Raw genomic sequence first — 20,430 nt, forward strand, 5'->3', positions numbered from 1 at the left:
TTATCTCTGCTTAAATGCAGAACATTTCACTATATTTTTCTTAGCTCTACTACTTAATTTTTTGTCTTGAAAAATGCTTCTTCCATCTAAGATATTTTAGTTTAAAGATGGGCAAGGAGATGCTCCTGGATTTTTCTTTTTGTTTCATTTCTGAAATATAATGTTGAGAAATTTGAAGATGAGGAAAAGGCTAGAGCACGTCTATGAAGACAGGCTGTGAGTTGGAGTTGGGGCTGTTTGGCCTGAAGAAGGGAGGCCTCCAGAGAGTCCCTAGACTGGCCATCCAGTACCTAAAGGGAATTGGAGAGGCTTTCACAAGGACCTATAGTGACAGGAGAAGGAGTAAGGACTTCAAACTAATAGAGGGTTTAGATTAGATATTAGGCAGAAATTTTTCACTGTGGGGATGGTGAGGCACTGGAACAGGTTGCCCAGAGACGTTTGGCCAGGTTGGATGAGACTTTGAGCATTCTGGTCTAGTGGAAGGTGTTCCTGCCCATGGCAGAGGGGTTGGAACCAGATCATCTTTCATCCTAAACCATTCTATGGTTCTGTAATTTACACAGATGCCCATGGTGCCACAAAAACACAGGTCAACCTCCATCTGCTCTTTCTAAGTTTCTGTACTGTTGTGTAGGCACATTTGCACTACATGGAGCTCTGTGGACACTGCACGGCAGCTTTTTTCACTGTGCCTACACAGGGGTCAGATAAAGAACTATATGAACCATATGGGCTGTTAAAATATGTCTTATATCTAAGCCATTAAACCACATCTTCAGTCTGTTGAAAAGATACTGCATTCTCTAATTTAATTTACTACTAAAGCAGGATACTCCTCTGGTTTATGCAGGTAGGGTAAGGTCATCAGCACATAGAATTCAGTGATTTTTGCAGACTATAGCTTTCCTCATTTGTGTGAAGTGTGGTGTATGTCATACACTTGTCTACTGGCAATTGTCTGCTATTTTTCATCTGTCTTTTTTCCTGACTGGCTAATTATTTCACCTGCTCTTTAAGCATGAGCTCAGCCTCCAGCAGTGATTGATAGTGTGTGTTCAATTCCAACATTTCACCATGTAATACTAAATGGCCTGTCTGAATGTTTTAGTCAGACAATGTGGATAGGCTGTATTCCTGCTGCTGGAGAGCACAGGTTGTGATAATTAGCTTTTCAATGGACTGTAAGTAGCCTTTTTTTTTTTTTGGTAGCTTGGAGGTTTTTTTGTTTTGGTTTTGGGGCTTGGTTTGTTTATATGTTTTGGTTTTGTTTGGTTAGTTGGTATGTGTGTGTCTATTTTAAATCAGGTGGTGATTAGCAGTCTGCTTTAGTCACTGTCTCAGAATTCCATGGCTTGGTACACCTGATCGCTGCAGGGTTCATTGGGGTTCTGAGAAACAAGCATTCCTCTTGTACTGTGTTCCTCCCAACCTCTTGCTCCTCCAGTTCTGTTTCATACTTCATTATTGCTGCAACATTTTCAAACTGACAGGTCCTGAGGGTTTGCAAATTGCCCTGTTCTTTCCTCTTTAAAAATCTTTCTTTAAATAGTGTTTCAATTCCTGTGTGCTGTTATTCCTCATTGTATTCAGACAGTCATGATTTCTTTTTTCAAGTACACTTTTTGCAAACTCCTGGATAAAGAATTGTGCCTAGAACTTGCTGGGGCTTGGAGTTCTACATACAGTCATGCAAAGCAAAACAGAATTTGTTTTAATTAGCTGTGTATTTAAAAGTCTTTCCTAGAAAGTCCATGCAACTGCCTGCTGTTGGTTCAGGAAGGTGCTTGGTTTCAGGAGGGTATTTAACTTTTGTATGCATTAATTATGTTTAATGAAGCAAGCATTTTGCCACAGTACTTGTTTGCATATAGAAATAACAAGAAGACAGCCACCTTGGTCCAGGTGATGGGTTTGTTTGACACTATGGGTATCACTGTGCCATGCACACAGGCACACTGCAAAGACCCCTGTGTGCACACCAGCCTGGCTACACACCTCTTGATGCTGTGCAGAGATATGAGGTTTGGTCTCATACCACATTAAAGTTCCAGACCTACCATGTGAGATGCATGGTCAGGGGCCTCTGCACCTGGGATGTGGGTGAATGTAACTATACTGAGTTTGCCTGTTTTTGCATATTTTAGGGGCTTGCATGGGACATAAAAATCTTTGTAGCATTGTTTCACAAAGCTTGATCAACTTCAGTATAAAAATCTTCTCAAGAGCAAAAGCCATGATTAATCACCATCTTCAGAAGGAACTTTTTTCAAAACATTACATAGTCAGTAAGATTGCATTAAAGATACAGGGATCTAAAATAGTTTTTTTACTGGAAAAGCATCTTAACTAACCTTGTTGTTATCCATTGTTACAGTTGATGTACTGTTCTGGCAATGTAATGGTAGGGTCAATAAACTTCATGTTTTTAAAAGCTGTTCTTTTTATCCATTTGATATTTCATGATTGTTGGTAAATATCTCCTCAGTAAATATCTACTTACACAGAGTTTATGAGAAGTATCTCATGGAATGTTCTGATTTTTCTTTCTCTTTTCACTATTTCCTAGTTCAAGTCTGTATCTTTCATCTTGATTTTGGATGAAAAAGCCACTCCCTTTCAAGTTTCTTGAGAGAAACACTTTTATTCCAAATCCTCTGTTCTTGATTCTATTTCTGACATATTTTAACAAAATGAGAACATAACATCTAAATTCAGGAGCCAGATGATCCATATAACAGATTGTACTGTTTTCTAGTTACTTCTTATCTTATTATTTATATGTTCTCTTCTTATCTATGGATTTACTTCTGTTTTCTACATGGCACCGATATAGGTGCTCTCACACTCATTATTTAGTTGAGGAAAACCTATTCTACCATGTTATTAGACCACAGGTTATGTATTTAAATTTGTAATATATTTTCCCAAAACAGGCAGCGTATTCCTGGAGAAAGTTTTCTACTAGAGGGCAGTCTTACACTAGCACATAGTAGGATTTTTTCCTTGCTGCATCTTTTGTTGGTTGAATATATCTAAAAACAGGAAGGAAAAAAGCACATTGCTATGTTGTGGTTTTTTTTTTTAAATATTTTTATACTGTGAGGTATAATACCGCTCACATAGCACTGTTGGCAAATGTTTTTTAAGGAGTATATGAAGTTGATGTTAAATGTGATAAGCGTACAACTTAATTTGTATGAATAAGATGTAGAAATACTGGCTTTAAACACTACAGTGAATGATAGAATATCATCCTAGGGAATATTTATTAAGAAAGCTAGAGGCTAAATAGTGTAAATGCCTCATGAGTATATCCCACTGTAACACACCATCTGAAATTCTCTCTATGTCCTGAAGCACCTGCAGAAATACTGACAGAAAAAGGAACGAGGGAAGAAGTTCATTGAAAGGATTTTTTAAAAGTGTGGAGCACAAGGGAAATAGGCACTGAAATGTAAACTTTATGTAACAGAGTCCTTTTCATCATCCTCAGATTTTTATTTTCCACAGACTCTCTGAGAATGGCACATGCCATTTTTGTTTTCTCCTGCATTTTGGGAAGTTTGTGAAACATCAGCTACATCTGTGTGATTGTTCTTTAATGCTAACCCCATCGATCCAGCCCTGTGCTTTGGCAAAGCAGCATAAGGGAGTTGGAGATCCATGTGTTGTCCATAAAACTTGAATGCCACTACCATGGTCTTGACTCTCCACACAGATTTCCAGGGGTGGAAAGGAGGAGGTAGGCCAGAAATGCAGAAATGGAGAAGTAAACATTTCTTTAACCCAAACACACAAACAAATTCTGGGAAGCTATTAAATAGCATAAACATGGTTTTCTTCTTGAAAGGGCAGGTAATAAAATGAGCAGAGCAGTGAAAGGAAAGACTCTTTAAATTCAACCCTAAGTTAATTCTCTCCCCTTCCCCCCATCCCACTCCATTGCTGCTTGATTAATTGTGTCTCCTGTCTGTCCCCGTTCAAGAACATTCCTGTTAAATTGCACATCTTTTTTATTTGTACTATTTTTAAATGCCTTTAACTACAGAGTACCTTCATGATGAATGCTGAAAACCATCAGCAAGCAAAGTGGAAATCATGTACCAGGACATTGTCATAGCGATAATCAGGCTGCAGGACTTAATGTGATGCATTATTAATTGTCACTGTAATGTGAGGATACATAATTACTAATTCTGTAGTCTTCTTTGCCACAAGTCTGGGATATTGTATGTTTTGTGTAGCATAAGGCTGGTAGCCTACCACAGGCAGCTGAACATGTTGGTAACATGAGGAGGCTTTGCTCTGAGGATTGGAGTGGCAATTGATGGCCCAGTTCAGATTTTATGAGAACTCAACACTCTCTTAAGTGTTTTGTGGCTGTAGTTCATATCTGGAATAATAATAGTCAGGGTAGGTTGTAGCTCCCAGAATAAATCTTTAGTGGCAACATGATTTATTTGCCTGTTTGGAATTAGCTCCTTAACAACAATCTGAAGGTTTGCAATGTAAGACTGCTGTCTAGCTTACCTGAAAAGCATGTTCCAAAATGATCACTAGCTATTGCTAAGGTTTTTTCCTTTTTTTTTTCTTCATATCATTGAGCTCAATTATGTATGTATATATATGCAGTTTCTCTCATGATTTCTCATCCATTGCTTGACCCAAAACTTTGCATGTCTTAATTATCTTTTACAATTGCAAAACCCAGGAGACTGCTGAACCTTCCTGAAAGCTAGGTCAGCAGTTGAGGAGCCTGAAGCTTATTAAATTTCCTAGTACATTCTGTACTAGGAAATTAATTGTGAGGTCGGTGCAGTGAAGGATTTGTTTTCTCTTCATGTTTCTGGTAGTTATTCAGCCTATTTGTTAGGTCAGAATCTTTTGAATGAAAATCTAAAATACATCACTGTGGTGACTGACTACACTCTTATTTGAGGATTCTGTCCAGATAAAAGAAGAAATGAAGACTGGTGTTTGAAACAGACTACTTCTGATAGAATACTGCCAGTGCTAGTAAAAAAAGATGTCTTGTTCTCTGAGTTTGCAGAATGTCAGTTCTTTTTGAGAAGAATTTCAAGCTCCCAGATATAAAAGAGAGCAAACAGCAATGCATATGCACACCAAAACAGGTAATTGCTTGGTGGCTGCAGAGGTCAGCTCAGCTGTGTGAGGAAAAGCAAGGACCTTTCTGTGCATTTTGCCTCATCTGCGTGCCCTGACTACTGGCCCTTGTTTGTTCACTGAGTCACTGCCTTAATTGCATCATATTTTTAATTCTCATTGAATCGGTGTGGTTTTGGGGAATTAATTTCTTTCAAATAGAGGAGCTGTTTTTATTCTCAGAGTGGGGAAAAAGAGTTTGTTTTTTCTTCCTTTTTTAGACAGCTAATATATTATCTGTGGTTTTCCTCTTTGCTAGTTCAAAAGTAAATGAAGCTTTGTAGGAATACACAGAAGTTTTTCAAGACTAATATTTAGGTTACAGTAATGCCTGCAGAAATCAGCTGAAGTTAAGGCCCTAGAGCATGTCACACAGAATGTCTGTATGAGAGCAGCATTATGGTAGTCATCTCCCCTGAGTGCTCAGAATACAGACTTTGCAGTTATCTAGGGTGCTTCTGCTGTTGCTAGGGAGAAATAAATCTACTTTGGAATTAGATGAGCATAGTCTGAAAATGTAGGGGTTTTTCTGTCTGCCCAACATAAGGGCAATTTAGAGAACTGTCTTGGAGGTGTGCAGTGTATATGTCTGAGCTTAGCTGAACTGGTAGCAACGTCCTCTTTGTTCAAGAATTGCTACTCCAAAAAGTACAAGATCAGTGGACCACCATAATTGATGTGTACATGACAGGGTGATGTGTCAGTGAAAGTCTGAGATACAGCTCAAGTCCATGTGAACTTCTCTGCCCAAAGTTGTGCTGCCCATTGGCTTAGAGGAAATAAATGGTAACATTTCATCTTCCCTTTTTGTCAGGGGCTATTTTCATCTGTTTTACAGCGTCCCAGTCTCATCCTTAACTCCCAAACTCACATGAGGCTTGATCAGTGTAGGACATATCCAGAGTTGAGATCATAGTAATGAGAATAAATTGTTTTAATAACTGTTGTCTTTATCTTCTGAAAAGCTGTAACACAGACTTTGCTGGGGGGTTTGCTTTGGAGAACTCATGAAAATGGAGCGCAGATCAAACTTGTTCTTAATTGTAAGTTTCTGTTCCAGTTTGGAGGCATGGGGAGAACAATGACAAAACATTTGCTTCCTTTTGGTGGAAGATAAAATATTTCAATCTCAATCGGAGTTGATATGCCTTGGGGATTTCCCCCCTACAAAGAGGACACATTTCCAAAGGAGTAGCACCTTTAAAGGACATGAGGACAAAAACTGTGGAAGCATTATCCATGGTGCATCATAACATGGATTTTGGGCAGGGAGACAAACTCTTAAGAGAAGAATGGGAGCAGAAGTGGTTTGATATCCCAGGAGGCACAATGTAGTTATTTTGAATAAATAGTTTCAGTTTTCAGCTGAAATACTTTCACTTTGGAAAACTTGTTTCTGTTGGCAAAATACTTTGCATTTTACATTAATAGCAATCTATTTTTACAAGCAAGTTTTAAAATTGCTAATCCTGTTAGCCGTTAAAAATTACACAGAATTTTACAGCCAAGTGTTGTGAATTTCGAGGGATTCTGAGCCCAGAGCAAGGTAGTACAACAGCCAGTCCTGCCTTCAGGTGGGAAGTTTCACAACTGGTTTATTGATGAATTTGCCAGGCTGGGTAAGTGTGGGGGGAGAGGGGAGTGGTGTCTGGCTAAGGAACCGTGTTCGGGAATGTGGACATATGTTCGTTTTTCCACCATTCTAGGATGTATCCCGTGTTATCCTTACTGTGGTAAGTAAACAGTACTTGAGGACAATACCCCCTTATCACAGCATTTCAGTAATGAAGAGTGCATGAGGGACTGATGAATTCCTCCTCTTGGAGGAGCTCTCTGCTGTGTAGATGACTATGATGTTGATGCTTTGATTAAGAATATATTTGAACTTTACCACATCAACAATACTGTAGGCAAAAAAAAAAAAACACCTCAACTTCTATGTGATTTTTATTATCATGGCACCTTAGTGGAGTGGCTGAAACAGCAGAAAGTAAAAGGAGCTGCAGTTCACAGCCCTGTCCATAAATTTGAAATAGGCAGTGCTTTGGACATGAAGAGCTGGGATGAAGGTGGTGCCTAGACTTTATGCTGACCTGTAGTGTAAGGGAGCAGTGTTAGATGAACGAAACAAATCACATCTGTCATTCTAAATTAGACCACATGTAATCTTGAGGTTCTTTGATTGTAGTGAGATCTGGGTTATGCTTTCTTATTACAAGGTATTTTACAACAGTATAGCCTCATTCCTGTCCCTTGCAAAATTGTTTCTTTCTAAATCTGTATTAGTCCACCCACATCCGACTTGCAAGGCAGCCCCACTAACAGCTGTTTCTACATAGCTGGGAGAAGGTGCAAGATTAAAATAAATGGAGGGGAAGGAAAGACAGGAAAGACTCTTTTCCCATGCTGCTGCCAAATATGCTGTCATGCAAAGGTGGGTATCATTTAAGGCAATCTTAAATGATTACCTAAGGATTGGTAGGTGAATTTCTCTCCACACAAAAAGTTGAGCTTATCAAGAGTATGGCTCCTTGGTATTTTCCAGATATTTTGGAACTTGTGATGCCCAGGGCTACTCTGCCTCCAGCCCTGGGTTAATGCCCTAAGTGATAGGGTACTCCACCATTTCCAGTACTATACAGGAAACTTTTTAGAGGACTGTGAAGAACCAGGCAGTGAACATAGAGGCTAGATCAGATGAACTGCAGCTGATCCCACTTGTGTCTGTCATCCTCGAGGACGTCTGTGCTGGTGCTGTTTCCTAGGCTGGCACAGGCAGGAAAAGCCTGAGTTGTCCCATCTGCCAGCATGGATGGACCTTATCTACCAGGTATGGAAGTGGACTTCACATTTATTCCTGGATGTCAAATTGAGGTCCTTTGTCTCATTCCTAGCAAAAAAAAAGGTCTGTTACAAAGTATCAGGTGCTGTCTTGTGTAGAATTTTGATCTTTCAGGGTGGTAGGTCTATCATATATACAAATGCTGTTCTTCTACAGCCTGTGATGGCTGTAAGGTAAGAAAGATTGTAAGTTCAGCCTTTCATATTCCATTTTTTTCTTTGGCTTTTTTTTAATGAGGTTAAGGAAAAGAAAAAACATGCTGGGGATGGTAAAAATAAGCACCTCTTCTTTCAACCAGAGTTGTACTGACACCATGGGTATTTCTGTGTTTCAGAAAGAATGTTACCTCTGGGAAAGCTATTTGTGTTTCACCTGCTGCCTCTGTGGCACCAGTCACCTCTCTCACAACTGCTTAACACTGAGCATCTCTTTTCCTTTCCTTTCCTTTCCTTTCTCCCCCTCTTGCTTCTCCAGGACACAGATGGGATCAACCTGTACTACTGGTCCTTGTTTGATGGACATGCTGGCTCAGGGGCAGCTGTGGTCGCTTCCAAACTGCTGCAGCACCACATCCTGGAACAGCTGCAGGAGATTGTGGACATCCTGAGGAACACAGCCGTCCTCCCACCCACCTGCCTGGGAGAGGAGCCCGACAACCCATCCAGCAACAGCAGGACACTGACCCGGGCGGCCTCCCTGCGCGGCGGTGTGGGAGCCCCGGGCTCGCCCAGCACACCCCCAACACGCTTCTTCACGGAGAAGAAGATCCCACATGAGTGCCTGGTTATTGGGGCCATAGAAAGTGCATTCAAGGAAATGGTATGTATGTCTCAGGGCTCTGAAGTCCTTGTTGTTTACATTGAGTCACATCACCTGGAGATCATGAAGATTTAGATTTTTTTTTCTTTTTCTTTCATTGCTTTAACAACATCTCAGTGTGAACAGAACTGTTTAAGAGCCTCAACAGCCTGCCAGGTACACCCCTGGGAGGGCTGGAGCTGTATCTTAACTCCCAGGTAGTACTGTGGAAATGGTTATGAATTACTTGAATTTTCAATGTATAATACTCTTCTTTTTAATTTTCTTCTCCCCTCCTTTTGTAAGATAAAGATCAGTATTGCCTTACAGTGCAGATTTCAGCACTGGCAGTTGTTATCGGGCTGAGTATGTGGGCATGCACTTGCTAAAGCCTCATTGCTCTACCAGAGCAGCAGCAAAGGCTGCTTGGTCCAGTGACCCCTAGTTCACATTGGTGTTGGAGTAGTGTCTGAAGAGTGTCTGCAGACATTTGTGGGTGAGTGGGGCATGAAGTTCATTCCTACCATCTCTCTGACTTGTGTACAGCCTGAACAACTGTCAGAAAATCTTGACCCCATGGGAACAGAATATCCATCTATTTCCCTATGGAAGCTGGTTTTTCCTCTTCTGTAGTTGATGTAGTTCCTCCACAACTTCCCCCTTCACTTCTCCACATTACTGAAAGTCATTCTTGTCAGGCAGAGCAAAGGCTTGGCCTGCCAGTAAGTACATGTGGATCAGGTTTTGGGAGGTCTGGTAGTGTTGTGGGTTTTTTTTTTTAATTTTGTTGCTGTAGTTTCCGAAAAGCCTCTTATTTGAAAAGGAGGAGTGTGAGCTATTCAGTGTTTCCCAGTGGTTTTATTTGTTGTCTGAAAAGACATATCTGATCATTGTTTTTCTTGATGTATGAATTTCGTCCAGTACATGCATTTAATTAGAGACTACAGTTGTTGTTACACGTAGTACTTCACTTTGAGTTCTGAATAACAATTATCTTTTGCTGGATTGTTCTTTCTTCCCAAGGAAGTGCAGGCAAGCAGACCCACCAGCTGGGTTTGGACTTGCAGGTGGGTAGGTCCAGGAGCAGCATTCACAGCCATGGCTTAGGCATACTTCAGTGGGGGTTGTGTGGGTGGGTGGGTTGTGCACTGTGGGTAGTGGGCTCAGTTTCTGCTAGATGAAAAGAAAGAGGAGGATGCATGAAAATCTGACAGTTTATCACACCTTTTCAGAATGGAGGATGAGATTGCTCCCTTCTTTGTTGAGAAATGAGGGAGAAGATGACCATGCCCATCCACTGCACCCTAGTGTGTTCAGATCATGCTTAAGAACACCAATTTCATGCTTCAGCTGGTGTAACTCTGAGGCCAGAAGAGTGCCAGGCTCTGAGAGCCTGATGTGATTCTCTCCTGTTGAAACTGTTTCCAAGTGTGGGTAAGATGAGAAGTGGAGTTTTGTGGGACTGGGCAATGAAAGTAACAGAGTGGAGAAGGGCTGTTTCTCTACCTCTCTTAGGAGAGCACCGTGTGTGTTACCCATTGCTGCCTTCCTGAATATGTCTGAGTGAACAGGGCTGTTATTGCACTGCTTTATTTTGACTTCACATCTCTGGTAGGTGTTCACACAGAAGACCATCTTAGCTTATGTTCAGAGATCTGGTTGTGAGGGCTTTTGTGGGTAGAGTATGACAAATGCAGAAACACTGGATAACTCACTACAGTTATGGTCTTCAGGTATTCCTTGTATAGCTCAGGCTAATCTGTTCTCTCTGTTTCTAAACAGAACATTTTCCTCACTGCATCTTTGATCACATGCTACATATCAAGTATCTTAATTCCCACGTGCTTTGTATTAGAGGGCTGAACTTCATCATTGTCTTTGATAAACAAATGACTACTCCAATGCAATGTAATTTCAGCATTAAGTTTTACAGGAAATCTTATAAAAACGGCCAGCTTAAGGAATGCAGTAGATAATTAAATTGTATCTACTTTAAGCTCTGAGGGGAATTTTGCACTTATACTTGGTTTAGGCAAAAGAGTGTTTTCTTTCATCTGTATAAGGGAGCAATTCATAAAATCAGCATTTCTGTGTCTCATCTGTGCTTGCAGTGCTTGATCTTCCCCCTGCCTCTGTTTAACTTCCTGCTAGCTTATACTCCTTTTAGTCTTTGCATGAAGACTTTGGGCCTCTTCCACAGCACATTGTTTAATCAGCCCTTGTTTGTACTGGAACATGATAGATGTTGTTGAGTTAGGTCAGGGCAGTCAAGATGTTCAGTGTGTACAAGGGTTTTGTGCCAGCAGAGTGTATCAGTTTAGCTGGCACTTGAGGAAAGCTCACGTTTCCTGGACATGCTGGCAGACTTCTTCGTGGTTTTTCCTGAATCACCAATTGCTGCAAAGGATTCTTGTGAACAGAGTGAAAGCAACAAGTAGACAAAGATACTGTTTTTTAAAGAGTCTGACCTGACAGGTTTATCCAATGATGGCTTTGTCCCCTTTTCCTAAGGGCATTTTTTCCCCCCATTTCCGTTATATTTTTCCCCAACTTGCTTTTGAATTCTAGTTAAGGTCTCCCTGTTTTTTCCTCAAGTCTCAACTAAATGCAATTCATGGCTTTCAAAAGGCTTTTAAAAATTATTTTTCCTTTATTTGATGTGGGGTTTTTTTGACAGTTCTTGTCTAACAGCTGCATGCAGTAAAATGCTGTGGAAAGCTGACACAGATCATCATTGCCTAACTTAGACATTTAGCAATTAAATTGTCTCCATTTTGAAGTACATCTAAATGATATTTTTTGTGTTGAAACTGGAATTAGGAAGTTTGTGCTGTGTTTTCAGATAATTTAATGCTCTGTCTAAAATACAGCAAATGTCAGTAATTGTCAGTATCACAATTGTTCCAGTTAAAAGGAAATAAATAAGCTTAGGTTCTGAAGGTGTCATAAAAGTCAAATCCTCTAATTTTCATCTGTTGAGTTTAAAGATGTGCATTTATAGATTCAGTTCAAAGGAGCCAGGAGAGCAGTTCCATATTGGATAGAAACATCAAATTATTGTCCTTTCCCTGTATTTAGCCTTGTATATATGTGTGATGCTGTATGTATTTGCACAAAAGGTTAAGAGGAGAGAGCACCTTTTCTACTCTGAACCCTATTTAATTTTAAATGGGAAGAAATGGCACAGAATTAGTCTGTATGATTTATTGGGAGGTATACATCTACATTCATTGTATCATGATTTTCTTTTTTTATTGAGTTTTTTTTTTATTTAGATGAAATCTAGACAGGTGCTTTTTCTAGATTGGTGCCATTTTAATTAATTGAACAGTCTTGAGAGAATGGCATGTGTTGTACAGTTCACTTTTTTGAAAGTTTCCTCTCATTATATAGCCAGTAGAATTGAGAGTTTAAATAGAATTACAGGCATTTGATGTAAAGCATCCTAAGGAGTTAATCTTATGTTTATGCCTTCTGAAACTTTTTTTTAAACCAGATATCTAATACTGTGTGTGTAAAGCTGCCTTCTGTCATAGCAAGGTTGAGATCCTGGAGGAAAGGTTGCTGCTCTGAGGATAAATACAGGTGAAAAGAGGGTGGGAAGAGTGTGGCCAGCAGGTTGAGGAAGGTGATGCTCCCTCTCTCCTTGGCCCTAGTGAGGCCACACCTGAAGTGCTGTGTCCAGTTCTGGGCTCCTCAGACTGGAGAGGGTCCAGCACAGGGCAGTGTGATAAATAAGTAATGCAAAACTGTGAAAAATGAGTAGCTGTTTCTCACAGCAGCAAAGAGGATTGAGGGACTGGGACATCTCTCTGTGAGGAGAGGTTGAGGCAGCTGCGCTGTTTAGTCTGGAGAAGACTGAGAGGGGATGGCATTAATGTGCATAAATATCTGAAAGGCGGGTGTCAAGAGGATGGTGCCAGACTCTTTTCAGTGCTGCCCAGCTGCAGGATGAGGATAAATGGCCATAAACTAAACCACAGTTCCACCTGCACCGGAGGAAGCGCTTCTTCACACTGAGGGTGGCAGGGCACTGGAACAGGCTGCCCAGGGAGCCCATGGGGTCTCCGTCTCTGCGGCCATTCCAAACCCTCCCGGTTCCCGTGGCCGGCCCTGCCTTGGCCTGCGGCTCGAGCGATGCTCATGGAGGTGCCGCTGCGCGCAGCCTCCGCCAGGTGGCAGCAGCGGTCCGCGCCGGGCCCGAGGAGGCGGCCGCGGCCTGTGGGCGGTCCGGCCCCGGCCTCGCCCCGGCCCAAGGCGCTCCCGCCGCTGCCGGGCCCGGTGTGGAAAGCCGCCCTGCTCCCCCTCACCTGCTCGGTTCGTCGCGGTGCCTTCTGCAGGCCGCGGTTCGCCCTCCCGCATCCCGCACCAGGGAAGGGGGAGCGGGCCTGGGGCAGCCCTTGGGAGCAGCTGCCACCCGCTGCAGCACGTGTCCCGGCACGAATGGCAGGGCTCCGGCTAAATTAACTGCTCCTGCCGGGAAAAATAACAAACTAAACAAACAAACAAACCCCACCCAAACCAAAACCACCACCATCAACAAAAGATACACTACCTGGAAAATGAGGAAAGCTTTGTATACACTCTGTCTAGAATGAGCCCCTTTACACTCATAAAGGCTTTAGATGCGTTTTGGGGCTTCTGCCCATGTTTGTACTAAGTTCCCAGCACCACTGTTACAATGTATTTCATTAAACACCAATGTCTCTACATTAGAACGAATTGGTGGCATTGGTGAGCTTAATTTTATTTTGCTTTCTTTTTCTCCCCCAAATCTTGTTGAGCTGTTAGGAAGCCTTGCCTTCTTTCCTTGCTGTTGAAAAAGAAAATGTCAAGCAAAGTATGTAATATTGAAACATGCATAGCACTCAATGTACTCTGACAAGTCATGGTACTAAATTGAAGTTCTAGATGGGAGAACCCAACAACAGCAATGATTTGAGAAAACTCAGTACACAGATGCAGTTTAAGTCAAGGATGTTCTGAAAAAGACGCCCTGAGGATTATCCATATTCTCTCCTATAATAGATGCTTCTGAAATCTGCTTATTGGAAGAAATGCATTTTAATTTAGACATTCCAGCACTTGCAAAGTATATGTATGACAGAGCTGAAACCAGGTGAGGAATTGCACATTGTTTGAAGGTCTTGGAGGATATTCTGAACTGTGGAAATGAAGGTTTCTTAAAATTCCTGGCAGTGCTTGGAAAATCTGTAGTATTTGTAAGTTTAAATTATTTTGATGGTTAGAAATGTCAGATTCCTTTGAACTTTCTTTTCAGCTTAATTTTAAAAAAAAACAGAAGCCATAGGGAGGAGAATCAGCTTTTCTATGGCAAGATTAGATAAAGAGGCATTTATAACAGGCCCATGTCTGTGACCAAAGGTTCTGCAAGATATGATTTATAGCTTCGAGGTGTTTTCCTCCTGGTCCTTACCACCCATCCCCCCCGCCAAAAAGTTGGTGAATGCAGTAGAACCCATGTCCCTGTGGCAGCCACGTGTAGTTTGCACACACAGCTGAGGATAGCCTGCTGGGACAGCACCTCAGCACTGTGTTCATGGCACAAATGGGACATGTGTGCATTGGCCAGTGAGGAGTCAGCGAGTTATTTGTGACAGACACCTCTGCCCACTGGCTCAGGACAGTGCCCAAGTGCTGCTGAGAATCCCTGCTGCTGCACCACGTCAGCTCCCTCCCCTCAAATCAAATTTGCACCTGTCACAGTTTTTATTTATTGTAGTGTTTTTCTTCAGATAAATTTAGCTCTAAAATAAAGCTCCAAATTTCATCCCAAGGCATGAACAATTTGAGCTGTTTGTTCCTTGGTGCAGATATGAAAATGGCTGAAGTATAGATCAGACCAACAAATATTCATTAAAAATACCACATAAAAGTAGGCAGGGTTTAGCTGGAAAAGATCTGCCAGTACTTGCAATAGTGATGTTAAATGATGCTCCCTATTTGAATCCAATATTATAAGAACAGACCAGTTTGAAATGGACACAGGAGAGAAGGGTAATTTGTAGTGTGTTACTACCTGAAGCTAAACTACAGATGGCAGAATTAATTTGTTTACATACACTTTAGTGTTTGTTTAAAATGTATGAATGAAAGTAGCTCATTTACTTACTTGCTGTGTGTTCTGCAAGCTTCCTTGGTGCATTGTATGTGTATTTATATATATACATGTGTGTGTGTTTATGTGTTTGGTTTTTTTCTTTCCAGGACTTTGACTGTTGGTGCAAAGTATAATTTGCATTCTCCACTTCTGTTAAGCAGAAGGACTCTTTTCTTGCACTCAGAATCAGTTTAGTGTCCACTCATTCCCTGTGTTTCTGAAGGGTAGCTTTGTGGCACAACTGCATCTTGCTGTTGTTTTTTAGCTGTATACCCCACAATCCTAGCATTCCTCTTGGGAAGTAGGTAGTTATTCATGTTGTAGCTGGGTCTCATTAGTTATCTGCTGTCTATGTAAAGCACTCTCCAATTATACCATCAGGTACCTGTTGCTAAGCTTCCTTTATCTTTGCCTTCATTGTGATTTTGCTGTAGCAAATTCTCTTGCATCTGTGAGAGGTGCTGTTTATTCCTTAATACCTGATGTTTTACAGTCTCCTGACCTGATTTTCCTCAAACATCTTTGTATAAGTAATAGGAACTTCTCAACTTTCAGTTCTTCTCCTAGCTCATAGCTGCAAGAAAAGGCAGACAGCATGACATACAGTTTAATAAAGACTCTATTGTATTTTTGGTTTCTACAGGAGACTTCATTTTCTCAAGCACTAATTGCAATGCTGTCTTTATAAGCCTTGTTCTCTTCTCCCCCAGGATTTGCAGATAGAGCGAGAGAGGACCGTGTATAACATTTCTGGCGGCTGCACAGCCCTGGTGGTGGTGTATTTATTGGGGAAGCTTTATGTGGCAAACGCTGGGGATAGCAGGTAAGTGTGTTGTCTCCCCATCTAATCCTTCACCCCAAACTGCCCAGGCCTGGTGTTACTGAGTCCCTTAAAGCAGGCAGCATCACAAGAAGATTCTGTTTCTTGGCTGGACACTTACAACTTCTCACAGAAGTGAATGCAAGTGCCAGGGATAGCATTCCAGTATCTTGAGCAGTGGTTGCAGTCAGGGAAACTGATAGCACTTCTGGTCCTGCAGCAGTTTCTGAATGACTTGATGTTTGCAGAGAAGTGGAAAGGTGCTAAAACGCCATTGAAACAGAAGAGGTGTTGGGTGTGTAGTAGAATTGTGTGTTGAACACTGACAAGGTGACTGTATCTGGAACAGCTGGTAGGGCTACATTTGTTCCATGGGAAGTCCTTTGGCTCCTGTTGCCAGGCCTAGTCTTGATAGGCCATTTGGCTTCCAGATTTTCACATAATTGAAGGTAGTGATCAAATAGCTGCTACTCTTGCCCCAGGGGAGGAGGAGAGGGAAACAGGCTAATCACAGTATAACTTTTTTGCCTTGTCCTCTTCTAGCTCAAGTACTTGTCCAATTCTCAGAACCGAATGCTGCTGCTTAGGAGCTGTTGCTTTACTTTATTTTGAAGTTGGGTTCTTGAAGAATCATGATAAGGAGCATTTTCTTTGTTTTCTGATGTTGCTAAAGATAGGAGCATACTGGAAATCTCTCACTTGCATTCTTTTCCCCTCTCTAACCTGCCCTTACCACCATTGGAGAGAGATAATGAGGCTCTTCTTGCAAGACTTCAGACTTCACATGTTTCTTTTGGCAGTGCACTGCATAAACAGGGCAGGGAGAAGAGTTCACATGCGATACTAATTGCTCATGTATTCTGTTCATTAATAGCTGAGTAATTAACATCTGCAAGGGTATTGAGCCATGTTGTCTTGATGCCTAAAGAGGCTACCTGGAACAGAGGGTAGACAGTGTTAAAGGAGTAAAGTAGGTATTTATTAAAAGGCCTTTAAAGGATACACCTTGGGCAGTACAAAAGCCTGGCTGTGGCTCCACCCAAGATGGATGACTGGTCATGATTTTTCACACTTTAAGTTTTGGTCCATTTACAAATTGGGGTTAATTGTCCAATTGCAGCTTCAGGTTATGAAGTCCCATCCTCCCAGTTTGCTCTCCTCAATTCACTGTTGTTTACACTTTTTGGGGCTGAAACTTTAATGGTATCCTTGGTTCTCAGGCTGGAAAAAGATTGTTTTGTCTAACTAAACTGTGAAGAGAACTTGCTAACACTTTATATGAAATTCAGAGTTACATACTAATGCAGTTCAGAATCTGAAAAATATGAAAGCTAAAACTTAAGGCATCAGTCTTTAGGTGAAGACTGCTATGTTTGTGTTTAAGGTTTGTGCATACACAGTTCATGTTTGTAGTGTGTACACCCACATACTTACAGAGACGACACTCAAGGGTTTTGTAGTTTAAACCTAAGATTTTTTATTGCCTCTTTCTGCTTTACACTGTGTAGGAAGGCAGATAAATCCTTTGTGCATAAAATTCCTGTTCTTTTCATGTTGGTGATTGTTTTTAAGATGTTAAATTTGCTGTATGTGTTGCAAGTTGTTCACTCAGTTTCTATTGACAAGTGTCATATTTGAATCTCCTTTTTGTATCAAATGTCAAGTGAGTCTTTACAGGGTAGCTGCAAACATGTTTGAGGTGATCACCTATCTGGTCAGCAGAGCTACTAGCTGAAATACATTATATTTCTTCTGCCATTAAATGAGAAATAATCATGTTTTCCTGTGCTATTGCACTTCAAGTACAGTTGAGCCTCTTTCTCTGAGTTGGCTCTCTCTTAAAAGTGTTCTGTGTAAAACTGGGCATGCAGGACTTACATCTAAGTAGCCAAGATCTTTGTTCTTAAATGACTGGAATTGGCTGCTTCCAGTTCCCTCAGGATTCCTTCTGTGCTCCGTGAGAGCAGCCTCAGCTCCACTGCAGCCTCTGATACCCAAGTACAAGACACTGCTGTTGGCGGTGATCTGGAGTTGGTGCCAGAGTATTGGTGTCACTGTAGTTAAACATACTAAGTCTTCAAGAAGTTTTGCATGTTCACTAAGTCTACCCAGAACATCTGTTCAGAAAAAGAAGGAGGGCAAGAAACAAAAAGGAAACCATCAGGAAGATTGGGTGTTGTTTGAACCAGGATTCAAATTCTCGTTCCTAACATCTTGTTGGTAGTAAAGTCCCTCCAGATTCAAAATAGTTTGGTTTTGCACTTCCCAAATGGATCTCACAGAAAGTCTCTGGTATGCTGAGGAGAATTGTTTCAAAATGTTTCATTTTCAGCTAAGTCCATTCCTAGACTTTCCTTGCTCAAAAGAAATTTTAAAACTTTAAAGTGTAGATCAGTTGGTTTGGGTCTCTCTTCCACCAAATCCCTTCTTTCCCACTTACAGGGAAAAAAAACAGCTGTTGCAAAACTTCTGGGTTGTTGTCATGACAAAAACGACATTTTAGGACTAGACAAGCCACTCTGAGGTCGTCTGCCCCCTGCCACAGTGCACAGTGCATTCCTGTATTTTGAAGAGCCCAGCTATGTAGTCAAGAAATTTTTCTTGTGTTAGTTGGGAAAAATAAGTTTCTTTTTGCTGTCTCATGCCTCGTATACTCAACTTCATTGTTTCTACAGATAAAAGGGAGGGCATTGAGAAGTACAGTAAGGAAACTACTTCAAGAAATGGTTATCTGCTCTCGAGAAGAAGGGTGGATTTGCTTCTTCTCTCAAACAGGGGACTTCATCTTGTTGCTGTTGGAACTAGATGATGAAATCCTTAGTTTTTTGTTTCTCTGAGTTCACCTACTCATTTGTGCCTTTCCCCTCTCCTCATTCTCCTTCTTCCCTCTCTGCTACCCCACTGGAAAAAGCCTGCAAATAAATCAAGTTTCCCACAGATAGGAATCCGTGACAGAAGGTTTTGTGTGGGAAATAAACATTTTGGGTTCATGCAAACCTAACCAAAGGTTAGGCTTTATAATTTCAGGGAACTTCAAAACAGCAGAAGCTTTTAAAGTGGGGTTTTGAACAGCTTCTGCTGTCAGAGGACCAAGGTATGTGCAACAAACTGTTACTATCACAATGAGACTAAGGACACGTTAAGTGTGAGACTTGAATAATAATGTACTGTGTGGTGCCAGCTATACCTCAGACTTATGTCTGTGGTATTCAGTTTATCCACCAAAGCTTCTCAAATCTAATCATTTCATGCCACGTACCCTGGCAGTGTTGTATAGCAGCTGTCCTTTTGTAGTTGATGTGTAATTACATCATGAAAAGACTTTAATTACCATATTACTAAATTACCAGCCAGCAATCCTTTCAGGTTCAGCCCTAGCTCACTTCTGTATGGACTATTAGGCTTCTCCAAGCTGAACACTTTTGGTTGGTGTAAAAGGGAGGAAAAATTGTGCTAATTGTAGGTTTTGTTATGAACTATTATTGAGCTTGATGTTATGGCATCACTAATGTCAATGATATAATTAAACTTCTGCTAACGATGCAATCACAGTTCTGTAATAATTACATGTTAACTGCACATGATACCAGAACCCTACTAAAAATGAGGTGATGTATTCAGAGCCTGATAAAAACAACTTGGAAGGAACTGCTTTCATTCTCTAATGGCTTGTCTGATCATTCTTGGACTCTGCCATAAATATACCTACTTTTACAGTCAAAATTCATATCTGAATATCGGCCAAAGCTTTTTCTAATGTTTCTTTCATTCTCTTTCATCTTTTCAGTGATTAGCATTGTCCATGCAGGGTTATCTGATTAGGGACTGATAGTGCTATAGTCAGCTATCCAATATATAGTGCTTTTTTTGGTGAGCATCGAGGCACTGTGTTTTGCTTACCAGCATGACATATTTGCTATGAAAACTAGGCCATTGGAATAGCTGCTTTTTATTTATTTTCTTTTTAAAATATGGAGTAGCAAATCTTCTCTGGTCATGGTTTTAAACAGTGTTGTTCAATTCTATATTGCTAAAGTGACTTTTACGTCTAAACTGCCATGGCACGCCTTGTTAATCTCAGTTCTTTTTAGTTTTATGCTCTTTATTAGGATGTTGTTTTATAGCTACTGATGAAGCAGTTGTTAAGCAGGGACTTAATGTTTTTACTGATTACTGCCCAATTATTGTATAGCCTCATGCAACATAACATTTGTCCAATATCACTGCAGTGACTGTAATGCAATATGATCATATTAACCACGTTTGGCACAGGCATTGTTCTGGCTTTTGTGTTGTCTGGAAGTGCCTGCTAGGAGACTGCAGGCACTTCCGTTTTGTGCTGTGCTTGGAGCCACGTAGGGAAGCTGTGCCTTTATCATTATACAAGAAGCAGAACATCACAAGTTGATTTGACTTTTCCATACACCCTGAAACCCTCACTAAATCTGCAAATGGGTTCTTGGGCTTTCCTGATTTATTGGCAGAACATGGCATGAAAGCAAAGAGCCTGATGTTTCAAAGGCTTCAGAGACTTGCAGGGTCACTGAATTTTTTGCTTTGCTTCATCAGCTCTTTATTATCATCTTTTTGCCTCCTTGCTTTTGCTCCCCAGGATTTATGTTTTCAGGGCATATTCACACTCTACTTGAACATACCTCCTCATGTCCAGAATAGATTTTCTCC

General features: G+C 41.0%; 1 protein-coding gene across 1 annotated transcript in view; it reads left to right on the forward strand.

Annotated features, from left to right (window-relative positions):
• PPM1H (protein phosphatase, Mg2+/Mn2+ dependent 1H) overlaps positions 1-20,430 on the forward strand; it is a 131,679-nt gene that overhangs the window by 58,244 nt on the left and 53,005 nt on the right. The window contains exons 3-4 of the mRNA XM_054631771.2: positions 8,483-8,827; positions 15,638-15,750. Of these exons, the coding sequence (XP_054487746.1) occupies positions 8,483-8,827; positions 15,638-15,750 (458 nt within the window). The remainder of the gene's footprint in view (positions 1-8,482; positions 8,828-15,637; positions 15,751-20,430) is intronic.

Source organism: Agelaius phoeniceus, chromosome 5, assembly GCF_051311805.1.
Source record: "Agelaius phoeniceus isolate bAgePho1 chromosome 5, bAgePho1.hap1, whole genome shotgun sequence".
NCBI classification, from domain to species: domain Eukaryota; kingdom Metazoa; phylum Chordata; class Aves; order Passeriformes; family Icteridae; genus Agelaius; species Agelaius phoeniceus.